This window comes from Amphibalanus amphitrite, unplaced genomic scaffold (assembly GCF_019059575.1).
Source record: "Amphibalanus amphitrite isolate SeventyFive unplaced genomic scaffold, NRLGWU_Aamphi_draft 000071F_arrow, whole genome shotgun sequence".
NCBI lineage: Eukaryota > Metazoa > Arthropoda > Thecostraca > Balanomorpha > Balanidae > Amphibalanus > Amphibalanus amphitrite.
In genome coordinates this window covers 317,912-332,639 of record NW_024881567.1, presented here as the reverse complement: position 1 = coordinate 332,639, position 14,728 = coordinate 317,912, and the positions used below count along the sequence as shown (strand labels likewise).

The 14,728-nt window shown below is 49.2% G+C and overlaps 1 protein-coding gene across 2 annotated transcripts in view; it reads left to right on the top strand.

Moving 5' to 3' along the window:
* LOC122379089 overlaps positions 1-7,107 on the top strand; it is a 178,139-nt gene extending 171,032 nt beyond the window's left edge. For both annotated transcript variants that reach the window (XM_043361019.1, XM_043361020.1), the window contains exons 9-10: positions 1,866-1,935; positions 3,992-7,107. In XM_043361019.1, the coding sequence (XP_043216954.1) occupies positions 1,866-1,935; positions 3,992-6,019 (2,098 nt within the window). In that variant the 3' untranslated portion in view covers positions 6,020-7,107. The remainder of the gene's footprint in view (positions 1-1,865; positions 1,936-3,991) is intronic.
* The last annotated feature ends 7,621 nt before the right edge of the window (positions 7,108-14,728 follow it).

Below are 14,728 nucleotides of genomic sequence, written 5' to 3'. Positions count from 1 at the left end.
AGTACGAAAAACATCATCTCACGCTCTCAGTCCCAGCGGATAAAAACAACACCTAAGAATGATCCGCATAAAACTTGGCAGAAAGCTCGTTAAAAGTACTTGGTCTATATAGCTCAGAGGTAGAGCATTGGAGCGCTAATCCAAAGGTCCGGGGTTCGAATCCCCGTATAGTCCAAATCTTTAACGAGCTTGCAAAAAGATGACTGATGTCATCACTGTCAAACCGTGGAAGCCGTATGGCTACCCATCTACGCTGGAGTACGAAAAACATCATCTCACGCTCTCAGTCCCAGCGGATAAAAACAACACCTACGGACAAGTGCTGGTGACTGTACTAGGCAACTTACGCCCTATCACTGATTTTCGACAAAATGCGTTTTACTCGATGTTATAGCCATACATGTGCATGGATCCGAGAAAATGGATCTGGGATCTGATCCCACGGATCCTGATCTCGGATCCGTCGGGATCATAGATCCAGTTCTTTAATTTATCGAGAGATCCGTAGGGATCATACATAGATCCGCGTCTAGTATTTTTGCTTGAGATCCAGTGGGATCATAGATCCTCATTTATTTTTGGTCAGCACAGAAATCCCAAAAGAACACTCGTTGCAACTCACAAACGTTCTTATTTAGTGATTTTATGTGATAACACGTCATAATCCATAGTTTTATGGCACTTATAGACAAAGAAACACTTGAAAACCTGGTTTCAAATGTTGTGCATGGCGGGATCCACTCAGATCATAGATCCATGTTCTTGGTTTATCGTCAGATCCTGTGAGATCACAGATCCAGGATAAATTTTTCACACCGGATTCGGTGGGATCATAGATCCGAGTCTGCAATTTGCCTCGAGATCCACTGAGATCATAGATCCATCACTCGGATCCATGCACATGTCTGGTTATAGCGCATTCCCTAAAGGACCCGTGAACGGCGAAACATTTTATCTTTGACCTGACCTGTATCGTCATTGATGATCCGGAGGTCAATGAAATTGGAGCTCGCTCGACAAATTTGACAGGGCTATTGAACGCCGTTTGAATTTTACGGATCCGCCCAGTAGTTTCGGAGATACGGGGAGGGGGCAAAAAAATCCCCCCACCGCGCTGAAGGTGGCCTGGTGGAAGGTGGCTCACCGCCTGCCGGGTTAAAAAAAGTGTCATTTTTTCAACGAGAAATTGTGAAATATATTACAAGAAAATAATAATGTGGGGCAGGGTTGTGTACAGACCGCCTAGGAGCATATGCGTGCAAATTTTATTTCGTTTTTTTTTTGCGATTTATGACTTTATCTGTCGTGGGCTTTGATTTATGACGCTAACCTGACTCAGTCTGGGCTGCTTGCGACGCCATGACTGACAAGTAATTCACGCGACCATGGCGAGGTCACGGAAGTGGATTGATGGCCGGCAGTTGGCACATTCTTGTTGGCCAGCCCATTCTTTCTACATTTGTTGTGCAATGCATTCTTGTCGAAAGAAATCGAGTGAAATACGCCACTGCCAATTTCTTTTGGTAAAGTTCTGGTAATCTGGTAATTCATCAAACTTTGCGGAGTGCACGGAAGTGCCCCACCCCTTGCACGAAAGTGCCCCGTAACTGGGGCAGTTTCGTGCAAACGTAGAAAGTTATCGGAAGTCATTTTTCTAATAGAAGCGGTAATGTTAGCAGTTAGAGGATAACTTTAAAGTTAAAAGAAATCTCTGCAATAGTTCCTTTCCATGCTGCAATCAATAAGTTTACCATTGCACCTACCAAAGAACAGATATAATGGATTTATCCATTTTTTGCACGACTGTGCCCCACTCCCCGTTATGTGTGAAGTTTAAGGCTTGTAACCGAGACGTTGGCCGGCAGCGGAGGGAGCGCACAGCTGCGGAGACGCCTCTACTTCAATCCAGCCTTCTTTGACCCGGATCAGCTGCATGTAAGTAGTCTAGGCATAACCATAAATAGGCGCATAGATACATCCATAGTGTAATAAATAACAAGTGAAGACACTTCGATTATTTTGTGTAATGCGTTTTCTTCTGCCGGAAGTGCTCTCTCAGAATATCACTACGATATCTGATGACGATTGATGACGTTTTCGTCATTGTAGTGCAAAAGTTTCATCCCTGTAGTGAAAACTTCTAATCCTAGAAACTACTAGCCAAGCTTGTAGTTATATAAGTGTTCATTTTAACAGCTAATTCACTTTTATTTACGACAAAACACTGAAAATGAATACCTCTACACGCAACTTGAAATACCGCTTAAACATAATGAGAAGACCAAAAACCTATGTTTACTACACGTCTTTATAAGCTAAGAATGTCTTATTTACCTATGCCAGAATGGGTGCGTATGAACACTGGACCCAATGCATACACATCTCGCAACACCTAAGAATTCATGCTCTCTTATCAGGCATATCGTTTGGAAGCTGTGTAAATGCCGACGCAGTGTTAAAATGGGCCAAACAGCTATTCATCAGTTGGGCATTTCACCGGGCTGAAACGCATCGATGTCCCCTGATTTTGCATATTATAATGCGTTCAATAGGAACAATGAACATGCGATGACTCTCATTCATTTCGCGCAATAAAAAGCATAGGTTCTCTCTCAAGTCAAAGTGATGGAAAAGACCGATCAAAATGACTCGTATAATACAGACTTTGTTTAAATACTCTACACATTTAGGCGCCGGTACTGTTATGGTGACCTCTATCTTTGAATGTTTTCATACCGGTTCTGTCACACTGCATTCAGTAAGCGACCATACATGCAATAAAAACAGTGGGTTCTCGAGAGTAACTTTACGGAATAGACTGAATGCTGATACGATGTTCAGCATGTTGGAGCGCAGTTAGATCGATTAGGACTTTCATCGGACTGTGGCACATCGATGTCCTCTAATTTTAAATATTTTCACGCATTTTATAAGAAAATGCGATTATTTTCTTTCATTAAATGCAATAAAAAACATGGGTTCTCGAGTCTATATCAATCAAAGGTCCGATCAAAATGGGTCATGGTTTAGGGACGTTGTCAAAATACCCTACACTTTTAGGAGCCGGTGGTCTTATGATGTCCTCTGTTTTTAAATATTTTCATACCGGTTCTGTAACATTGCATTCAGTAAACGAGCATCCACGCAATAAAAACAGTGGGCTCTTGAGAGTAACGCTTCGGAATAGAGTGAATGCTGATAAGATGTTTAGCATGTTGGAGCGCAATCACATAGAACGAGCAGGAATTTCATCGGCCTTTGGCACATCGATGTCCTCTGATTTTGTGTGTACCAAGGCATTCGGTAAGAAACTGGAATTATTTACCTCCATTTAGTGGAATAAAATTCGTGGGGTTTCATGTCTAAGTCAATTAAGAAATCCATCATGACGGGGCATGGAAGACGATGATGTAGGCCGAGGATAGCGTTCAATGATTTTGAAAGTGACGTTTTATGACGTTTTATTACGCTATACTGCAGCGTGAGTAGGTACATAGCCCACTCCCAGCTGAAGAAAAGTTGTTACAAGAGTTTGCACACAGACAACAGTAGTACTACTGTTGTTGTACTACTGTTATCTGTGGTTTGCATTATAAATTGGTGAAGTGTCTTCAAGTTTGTTATTCATTACACTATGATTCATCCTTTACCGTAACGAGCACTTATGCATAACGTCCGCATTGCGCCGCGGTGTCTTACCATAATGCACGTTCCCGACAATACTTACATGATTTTATTGATAAAATTGGTCTGCAAAAAAAGTCATGCCGGTTGCCAATTCACCGAATGCGGACACATTTCTTGACCTGATTGAATAACAGCTATTGGGTAACAAAGGGGGGAGGGTGTAACAGCTATTGGGTAACAAGGGGGTGTAACAGCTATTGGGTAACAAAGGGGGAGGGTGTAACAGCTATTGGGTAACAGAGGGCGGGGGTGTAACAGACCAAGGCGACGGTGCACAGCCGTGACAGACTCCACGGTGTTGCAGGACCCTCCACTGGCGGCGCTCGAGTTCCTCGCCAAAATTCGCGACATGATCACGATTGCTAAGCTGAAGATGCAGGCCAAGCGCTACCAGCCGTCTCTGGCTGCCATCGCCGAGTCGGCCGAGGAGGCCGAGGAGGGTGGCGCCGGCCGGCCGGCCGAGGAGGGCGGCGCCGGCCGGCCGGCCGCTGCCGTCGACATCGACCGCTGGCTGGAGACGGTGGTGCGCCAGTCGGGCTCGGAGCAGCCGGTCACCACCAGCTGGCGCCAGCAGCAACACCAGCGGCGCACCAACGCCGCCCAACTCCACTCGCGGCAGGCGCTCAATGACCTGGTGTCCGAGGCCGAGTCCAAGGTGCCCAAGGTGTCATCGGACGAGGAGAGTGTGTACTGTGCCGTGCGCGCGGGCCCGCCCACTGGCGCCCTCTACGAGGAGCTCGACACCAGCGAGCGGTCATTGTCGGCATTCAGCGGCGAGTACACCAGTGTCAGCATTCACGGCGACGGCACCGTGATCCGCACCGGTGGCAAGATGACCATCGAGGTGGACGACCGTCCGGGCGCGTCCGACGCCGAGTCCGAGGAGGAGGTCTTTGATCCGGACACACTGGAGAAGCGCAGAATCCGCGTCCGCAAGGTCAGGAGGCTACGGCGCAACCCCAGCTTCTACGACGACTCACTGGAGCGACGGAAGCGGGGACTCAACTACGAGGAACGCTTTGAGACGACGCACATCAGCGTCAACACGGTGCTGAACACGTCTGCCGAGAGCGGCGGGTCACTGTACCGCCGCTGGGGCTCGGCTGCGTCCGGCTCCGAGGCCAATTCGGTCTACTCACGCATCAATTTCGTGACCAGCAAACAGCCCCAGCCAGCGGCCGAGCAGACCGCCGCGCTGGTGGTCGGCAACTTGCGACACAGCCAGCGCAACCTTAAGACGTTCAAGGACTACAGTACAGTCAAATTCAACGGGCGCACCTCCCTGCTGGAGCAGTGGAAAAAGAAGAACGACCAGCCACGCTCCGACACGCTGGCGGCCGAAGCTGGCGCCGCGGCCCGGCCTGCCGCGGCCACGGGCTCGCCGGCGCCGAGAAGGCAGGAGGGTATCGGTGGCCCGCCGAGCCCACCCATACCACCCAGGGCGCCGGCAGCGCCGCCGCTGCCGCCCCGCACCCACTCGCCACAGAGAGCCGGCTGCAGTGGCCGCACCGTGACAGCACCTCCGTCATCGCCACCTCCGCCGCGGCCGGCGCGCCACCAGCCGCCGCTGCCGCCCAAATCTGCCGCTCCGCCGCCGCCGCCGCCGCCGCCGCCGCCGCCGCCGCCGCCGCCGCTGCCTAACAAAACACGTCCACCTGCGCCGGTGGTTGTCTCGCCGCCCGCCTCTCGACGCTACTTCCTAGGTCAGATTGACGGGCCGGCGACCGACGCACCGCGTCGTCGACATAACAGCGCTGGTGACAGCGAGGGCGGCTCGTCGGCCGGCTCGTCGTGTGCGGCCGACGAGTGCGGCTCGCTGGGCTCTGGGGCCAGCGAGCGATCAGCGCCGGTCAGCGAGCGATCGGCGCCTGCCAGCGTCGCGCTGGGCCGTCGGCTGGAGGCCGGCCTGGAGCGGCTACAGCGCAGCTACTCGACCAGTGACGTGGCGCGCTGCGGGCTGTCTCAGGCGCTGGCCAGCTCGCGCTGCTCACTCCAGTCGTCGCAGCGGCGCTTGCCCAACGTATTGGAGCGCATCACCGAGTGCGAGTCGGCGATGAAGCGTGCGGCCGGCGACGGCACCGGCATGGCGATCGCGCTCAGCCTGCGGGAGGGCCAGCCTGCGGCGGCGGCGGGCGGGCGCGTGCGGGACAGGTGGCGCCGGCTGCTGGAGCCGGCGGGCCGTGACGACTCCGGCTACCAGAGCACCGACTCGGCCGAGTCGCACCGGCCCGGCGGCATCCGCCGGCTGGTGCGACACTTCGACGGCGTCGGGGCGCCATCAACGGCCGCTGCGCTCGGACAGCATCCGACAGCCGCCACCCTTTGCGACTGAAGCGGCAAAAAAACAATAGTACAGTTGGCGTGGTTCTGTCAGAAGTCGGAAACTGTGAGAAGGTTCCGTTCCGTTGTTTCTGGTCGGTCTGTACAAGTGGCAACCTCCGTTCCGGGGCGCACCAGGGTGACCGCCCAGACAAATTCTCCCCATAATTCCTATTATCCTTCCCGCTGCGAAAAAGTCTCGTTATTGTCGAAAATATCTAACCCTCAAAATTATCTCTACAATGCCATGGTGGTTTTCCCCGTGTTGGCGCAGTATCTGAACGGTGGCGCTCAATAATCCGAAAAGTAACTATACATAGCTAATATCTTGGGAAAATGACTTTGAAAAACAGGAACGCCATGCCTGTCACTCCGAAGTTTACGTCGGACTTCATGTGAGAGAACCATCCTAGAGAACCATCGTTCCAACTTCCAACCATCCCGAGTGGAGCGAGCCTTCCCGGTCCTAGCGAGCTGCTGCCAACAGCCAGTGGGGAAACACTTGCCCGTCTAAAAACTCGGCCAATCGTCCGAGCTTCCGTGTCCTATTTATTACACGCATTCCAGTGAAATTCGGCTTAGTTCATGTCGTTCATGTCGGCATATTGCTCATTATTGGTATTTTTATAGAAAACATCGAATATTAAACATTTTTTATTGCATCAGACGACCACAATGTATGAAATGATGACTGTTGCGTCCAACTCAACTGGAACTGGCGAACACATAGCTAATGCGTTCGATGGTGTGCTTATGATGCTGAATGGGCAGCTGGCGGCTAAGTAAAGCGTGACTTAATTTGCAACAAAATGAGCAAAGTTTTTGTCAGCATACAAATGAATAGGGTGTTTTACAGGACATTTACAAGTACCATTCATTGTGTAAAACCCTGTACTTAGACATAGTGTAAATCGCAGGCATGCATAGTGTAAATCGCAGGCATGATGTTTGATGGAAATGGAAAGATAAGTTATCTGTTATTTGTTATAGTTATCGCGTTATGTTTGGACGGTGTATCCAGTTACATTTTTGTAAGTTGTAGAAAATGGTGTGTATGGTATTGTAATGTTCAAAACATGCCAATAAATGCCCTCGAGATGATTTGTATTTGTGCTCCTAACGCATACAACGGATACACATACGACAGGGCCTCGTCTAACATGTTAACTGGGGGCCAAACCCACGCAGTCACCGGCCTGGCCCCCCAGTCAGAGTAAAAATGTCACGACTGGGGGGGCCGGCAAAAGCGAAAAGGCAAACGAATTTTTACTGCAAGGCGTCAGTGCACATAAAAACAAATGCGTAAACGAAACATGGATGCAATGCAGAGCACATTGATATGCCCGATTACCTCTGACTGTTTTCACGTGTTTATTCTGTTTACCTAATGCCATTGTTTTTTCTTCGCTCAGCAATACGTTACATTTCGGGTTTTCCGGCGACCTAACTCCGCGTCCCGCATATTCTCTTTCACGTATTCTCCTGTTGTTTCTGTCCTCGGGGCGTCAATCTGTTGTTTCTACTTTTCGTCGTCCTCACTACATACGCGACGTCGAACTTCTGGCTGGACGGTCACCGGTGTGCGGCAAGAGAAGCTCCTAATCGTAATGAAGCAGGCTCCCATTCTGGGTGATCGTAAGCTCAGCTTGGTGGTCTGTCTTTGGTCTGTCTCTGGGGACGGGAAAGACTAGTGTGGGCTAACAGAGGCCGACGTGGGTCCAGAAGCTGGCACTGGCCATTAGAGCGCGGCACCTGACGCTCATAAGCCGGTGGGGCCCATTAAAAACCGATGTGGTTCGCAAAAAATATATGCGTTCGTAGTAAATTGCTAAGATAAGGTCAATGTTCAAGTCATTCGAGGGCATCAATTGTCCATTTCGCTCGATTATTCTCAGAAAACATTTGATTTCAACGTTTTAACTCTACCTTGCACGAACAGAGGAGCAGAAGCGCATACAAATAAGTGATGGCTCCCTTATAGCCATAACGGGAGCAAGATTCTTAGATAAACGGAAATAAGTCGTTAAATTTGAACTCCGATGAACAGTAAAGCATTCATGGGAGGCTGAAAGCGTAAACAAATGACCGACTTTAAAAAGATGTAGCGGGTCCAAAAAGTATAAGATTCCATTCTTTGTATGCGTATTACTGTCTGGTGGGGCAATGTGAGGGGGTTATAAACTAATGCAAAGGCATGGGTCGGATGTTCTACTATTTTTATTTATTTAGTGTTAAAAAAGTTCATCAGGTTTCAGGGCTGTGATGAAAAATAGGTGGCCTAAATCCGGTGAGAAAACAGGATTTGGGGGTACCCTAGGTTTGGCTCCTTGAGTCCTCCCCCCCCCCCCCCCGGTGAAAATCTCTTAGACGAGGCCCTGCATACGACAGCCGTGGAACGGGACGCGTTCCAGATACAACAACCAATGAAAATGTTATTGCCGCTCATATAACCAACAAGTAGTTTTTTCACCAATATGTGCGGTGTCGTAGCTAATGCTAGAGAAAGGACTGCCACACAAGGACTGTATGCGGCGCTCGGTCAGCACTCTCGGACCACTGCCGGGCCCGGCGGCCAGCCGACCGGGCAGGGCGCACCGGGCAACGCCAAAATCGCACCGTGCGATTTTGGCGTCATCTCTCACATTACATCCCTTTTTGCTGCGTTCGCAACGCCGTACACCTAAGAAATCCTAGGTAAGTATTCGTTTAAGGATATGTTGCACAAAAAATGATAGGTCTTATCTGAACGACGAAAAATACAGGAATCCTTTTTCCTTCGGGTGCATTTCGTATAGGAAGCTCAAGTAAGCGGTCTCTCTCTCTCTCTCTCTCTCTCTCTCTCTCTCTCTCTCTCTCTCTCTCTCTCTCTCTCTCTCTCTCTCTCTCTCTCTCTCTCTCTCTCTCTCTCTCTCTCTCTCTCTCTCTCTCTCTCTCTCTCTCTCTCTCTCTCTCTCTCTCTCTCTCTCTCTCTCTCTCTCTCTCTCTCTCTCTCTCTCTCTCTCTCTCTCTGACGATTTGTTTTGACGAATATCGACAGTGCTCTTTGGAAAGAGTTATATTGTCGTTCCTCGAAAACCTCACTATACCTACAGGGTGTCCACGTCAAAAGTGTACCCAGACTTTTCTCCATATTTTATCTTAAAAACATCACACTCACGAACAATTGCCCTCGTTTGAGAGCCAAGGCAATGGCAAAACATTTGCTATGCTTTTCATCTGTGCTCGGCACTCTGCTGACCAGCGCGTGCCGTCTAGAGCAACTGCTCTATACGAGCCCCTTTGCGTCGGGCCACCGCCGGCAGTCTGGATGTGGGTGATCGCCTGGTCAACCATGTGGAAAGGAAGGCGACGGATCTCGTCGATGCTGAAGTCTTTCAGCTCCTGGGTCGACCCTGGATTGCCAGCGTATGCACAAGTCCTTGAGAAAGCCCCACAAGAAGAAATCTAGAGGGCTGAGGTCGGGCGAGTGTGGAGCCCATTCCACCGCGCTTTTCAAGCTGATGTGGCGGTCAGGAAAGTGCTCTTCCAGAAATTCCAGCGACCGCTTGGCGGTGTGAGACGGCGCCCCGTCTTGTTGAAACCATTCTTCATGGCGACGGATCCCGCGTCTCCGCTTCAGCTCTCGCCAGAATGGTTCCAGTGCCTCCGAGGCGTAGCGTTCTAGCGTTACGGTGTTGTGTTTGTCTCTCCCCTGTCGTCTTCGAAAAAGAAGGGGCCGATAATGCCCCCTCCATGCCTCATTGCCACCCAAACCGATACTTTCTTGCTGTGCAGAGGCATGGTCTGAACTTTTTCTAGGCAATGGGATCCCCAGTGCACGGGGCATTGTGGGATTTCACATGTCACGGTCCGTCTGCCGGCGGTGGCCCGAAGCAAAGGGGCTCATATAGAGCAGTTGCTCTAGACGGTACGCGTTGGTCATCAGAGTGCCGAACACAGTTGAAAAGCAAAGCAAATGTTTTGCCATTGCCTTGGCTCTCAAACGAGGGCAATTGTTTGTGAGTGCGATGTTTTTAAGATAAAATACGGAGAAAAGTCTGGGTACACTTTTGCCGTGGACACCCGGTACACAAGAAATCCTATCGGTCAACGCGCATTTTTCAGTCAAAACTGATGTGTCAATCAATTCTCAGTGAAAAGCAGGCGCGGATACAAGGGGGGGGGCCATGGGGGCCATGGCCCCCCCCCCTTGGCCGATTTTTTTTTTCAAAAATAAAATAAAAAGTTAAAAAGCTGAAAAGGGGGCCTCCTGAAAATAAAGTGGCCGAAATCCGATGAGTTTTTTTTTTAACCTACCCACTTAGTTATTTCTTAGAAGACTAGCTGAGAAGACTTCTTTGTTAGAAGATTGGTAAAGCTTTTCATAACTTGGAGGTCTCTTATACTCACAGAGATGACCACTTTTACAGGGCCTCCTAACCTGCACAGAGGGCCTCCAAGCCTGCACAGATGTTGAGATGTTGCCTGAACAGCTAGATAAGCTCAATAGACGCAGTTTTTTTTTTTGGGGGGGGGGGGCCCAACAAGTGGGAAGATGGGGCCTCCAACAGGTGGGATTATGGGGGGGGGCCTCCTGGTTTCTAATGGCCCCTCCCTTGGAGATTTTCTGGATCCGCCCCTGGTGAAAAGACACCAGCGAGTAAAGAAGCACGACACAGGGTAAGTCAATGCTCCTTTTTAATATGAGTGTGATGCATTATCCCCGTACTCTGTGTGGTGTCCTGACCCGTCCCCCCTCTCCGACCGTACTCTGTGTGGTGTCCTGACCCGTCCCCCCTCTCCGACCGTACTCTGTGTGGTGTCCTGACCCGTCCCCCCCCCCCGAACGCGACTGGGATCGCCGTTTTTTTTTTTTTTTGCTCCGCCAGCCTATGTAAAGCCAGTCTGGAGCCGGGGGTCATACGCTGGCCATATACGCTGGTCATACGGGGGTCATAGCCGGGGGCCAGAGAAACCCCGGTTCCCAACAGTTTCCCCCAACTTTCATAACCATTCTTACGGCATTGTATTCCCTCCCCACCCAAAACCCCCGGTTCCCAACATTTTGCCAAATATGGTAACAAATATTTTTTTTAATATGGTAGCACTGTTTTACGCCGCATGTAATCATCTAATCTACATTCAGGATGTCAAATAACGTAAGAATATGCAAAATTTATGCTTGAAAAGTGGATCGGACAGATAAAATTTACTTACCTCTAATCTAGTTCACCGTGGTTTCGAAAAATACGCTGGGCGCGTTCCTCGTTGCGGTACGCAACTGAAACTAGTTCGTCTTCCTCCCACTTGCACCCGGAGCACGACGAACCACCCGACACGGAAGCCATGATCCAACTAACAGACTGGCGGGAAAGCGGAAAGCACTGGAAAGCACCTGCTAAAACTGGTTCAGTTTCTGCTCTAGAATTGCTTCTTTCCTACCAATGGAAAGAAGTTTACGTAAGCCCAGCTAACAGGAAACGTTACTACAACGTTGTCACAACGTCGTGTTAAGTTGCGAAATTACGTTTTAATTACGTTGTAGCAACGTTCTGAACGTTGTGAAGCCACGGTTTGGTCTGAAAATTGTGGTAAAACGTCGTGACAACGTTTTATTGGTACGTTGCAGTAACCGCCACTTGCAACATTATATTTTGATAATGCATGGTGACATATATGGCCATATAATGCATTTCCTTTGACTTTCAATGCGCATTTTCAGTTTTCTTCGTTACATTTGACATGTTTTAACACTTGGACTGTTCACGTTGTCAGCTGGTGGTCGCCAACACGTTGTTAAAACGGTTTTTCACAACCTTGGCATTATAGGTACTGAATAATTAGCGGTGTTTTTACAAGTAAATTCTGATACCTTTCTCTCTCTCTATCTCTCTCTAATATATATAACATATATATATATATATATATATATATATATATATATATATATATATATATATATATATATATATATATATATATATATAAAACATGTGTAAATTGCAAAGCGTCATTGGCATGTTTTGCAACATCACAGGCGGAGCTAGAGGCTTGCAACTATCCCTATGTAAACGCGGCTGTTATCCGCGGCTGCCAGCAAGCCACGCGGGCCGCCACTCAAGCGAACGGAGGCCCGCGCCCTGACCTCGCCTGAGGGGCCGTGACGTCAGTGTCACCGGCCGGCGTTCAGAGCCAGCCGGCCGAGCCGCAGTCTGCGCGGCGCGAGCGAGCAGTGAGGGCCGGCGGCGGGCGCGGCTGAGATAGCTGGAAGATGAAAGATAGCGCCAGTTGTCTGCGTTTGATGATGCGATTGTTGCTTTGACTGGTAAGTCAAAGTACCATTTACGAGTAGCTTTTGCAAGATTGTGCCTTGTAATATCGTGCGGTCTAGGCTATAGTTCATTGTAACTAGCTCTAGCCTCTAAGGTGTTGACATGTTTGATCTAGCCTGTCGCACTGTTACGGGAAGTGGTGCAGGCATTTTTGTGATTTTTTCATGAATTGAATATGTCTGATTTTCCCTCATGTCTTCCCGCAGACGTCCTGCAACTCGTCAGCGCGCCTTGTGGCAGGCCTGCTGTCGGCAATGCGGTAGCGAAGTGGCTGTCCGGAAGCTGCGACCGGAACGGGGGGTGCGCAGACCGTCTGGTCAGGCACTGCCAGCTGCCTAGGGACATCGAGGCCGCAAATGAGCCGGTGCCTAACGGTCCGCCGAGTGATCCTCCCGGCGAGGGTTAGTGAAGAAGTGAACTTCCACCAGTTCTGGCGTGCTAGCGGCTAGCGCTAGAGCGGGTAGAACCCAGGCTGGCACGGTCCGCCGACATCAAAACAACGGTGCGTCAGCTGATTATTGGTCCTCCGATTCAGGAGAAATTATTAACGCGGGAACGCCGGCGCTAAATAAAGGCGGCAGGATTCACGGCTTCGCATGATCGTGTGCAATATTTTTTTTTTTATAGTATCAAGCGAGGGGTATTGCTGGAGTTTTGCAAATAAATATTTTGTTCTCAGTTTGGCTATGCGATCGTGAACACTTTATTTTCATAGATACGATATGAAACAGGATAAACAGGCCAACCCAAGGCTTATGTAGGCCAACCTTAGACTTCGCATAGCCACGGACATTGCGTAGGAAGGTACTCGCCGATCGTACCACGATACCACGGGCAAGATATCAGAATTTTGGGAGTTTTGTGTCGCTGAAATGTATTTTAAGTGCTAAGAAGGAAAATAATTCAATTTAATGATGTCATCATGGACAATGGTCACCAATGGACAATGGACAATGGTCACCATTCCAAGCATATAATTTGCCTGGCTTCGACAACCAGATAGCCAGGTTTATTTCGAGAGCTTCTAAAGAGGTAGTGGATTTAATATCGTTTCTATTACCTACATTTATTTGATAATCCTACATATCAGTACCTAAACCTGCCACGCTATCATTCTCGGCGAGCGAAGCGATTACCGGCACATCGTACCAATGCCAATGCAGCGTCGAGCGTCCGATGGTTTACGATAGGAATTCATAACAATAGTTTTAAACTAGCGCTTTTTAGAACCATGGTCCGAAATGGTAATTCAAAGAACCTCTTCCCCTTTCAACTCACCTGAAAAAGCTGCTTTCGTGTACCACCCAGCACCCGTTTCGTAGATATATCAAAATGATAACCGGAGGCGAAGATTATCTTTATGATCTACCACGATTCGTGGGGCTGACTAGTACCGACGGGGATCCCACAAACACGACGGTCACATTCATTAAGCATGATGTACGGCGTAAAGCACCACAACTCGGACCCAAAAGCGCAACCTTCTGAGATATCTTATATTTAGTTTCAATGCTGGTACTGGTGCAGTTTCAATGCTGGTACTCTGCTCATTTCTGTTCAATGAAGTTATTTCTCGCTTAAATGCGCCTCACATTAATCGTGTGCTGTGCTCCACAATCATTGCGCCGCGCGCTCTTCCTTGTTATCGGCCCCCTTGAGATCGTATCCATCAATATCTATTTGCTTCTAAGTTCTAATGACTTGTAGAGAAACAACTTTAGAGCGTTTAACAAAATAATTGCATAACGAGCGATGGGAAAAGCCCAATCGTCCAACTCATAAAAAACATTGGGACACAAACAACTGGAAACTGTTGGTAGTTGGTACTTTCGCGCATAGGCGGCGGAACGGGGAGGGCACCGGGGCACCGTGCCCCCCTTTGATTTTGGCATTTTAACATGGGCTCTATGGGCGTTACATGGAAAAAATGGGACCAAAAGTCGGCAGTGCCCCCCCCCCTTCCCCAGTTGAGCTGGGCGCAGGTACTAAATAGCATCAAAGGAAATCCTATATTAATCTCGCCGCATTTAAGCGCACCAATCGAAAGACGACAGCGTGACCGCGCTGACAGGCAATCAACCTGGCCACATAAAACTAGCTAGTGCAAGGAAGATGTCTATATAAACCACTGGACCATGCAAAGCGTTCAGTAAATAAAATACGAGTAAAGATGACGCGTTTGAGGGCAGACTGGCCAAACAGTGACGTTACACGCGGATCTCAACACTGCACAACACATTCATCAAAAAAGATCTCGTGGATCCCTATAAACGTCATAACTAGCCCTAGTACGGGGGTATATAGCCATGGACGTAAATGGCCGGCTTAAGGCACAGGATCCCAATTGTCATCCCCATTACGTGGTCCCCAGAAGTCGCCAGGCCGAGAGCCAATGGCAGTTAAGCACATCT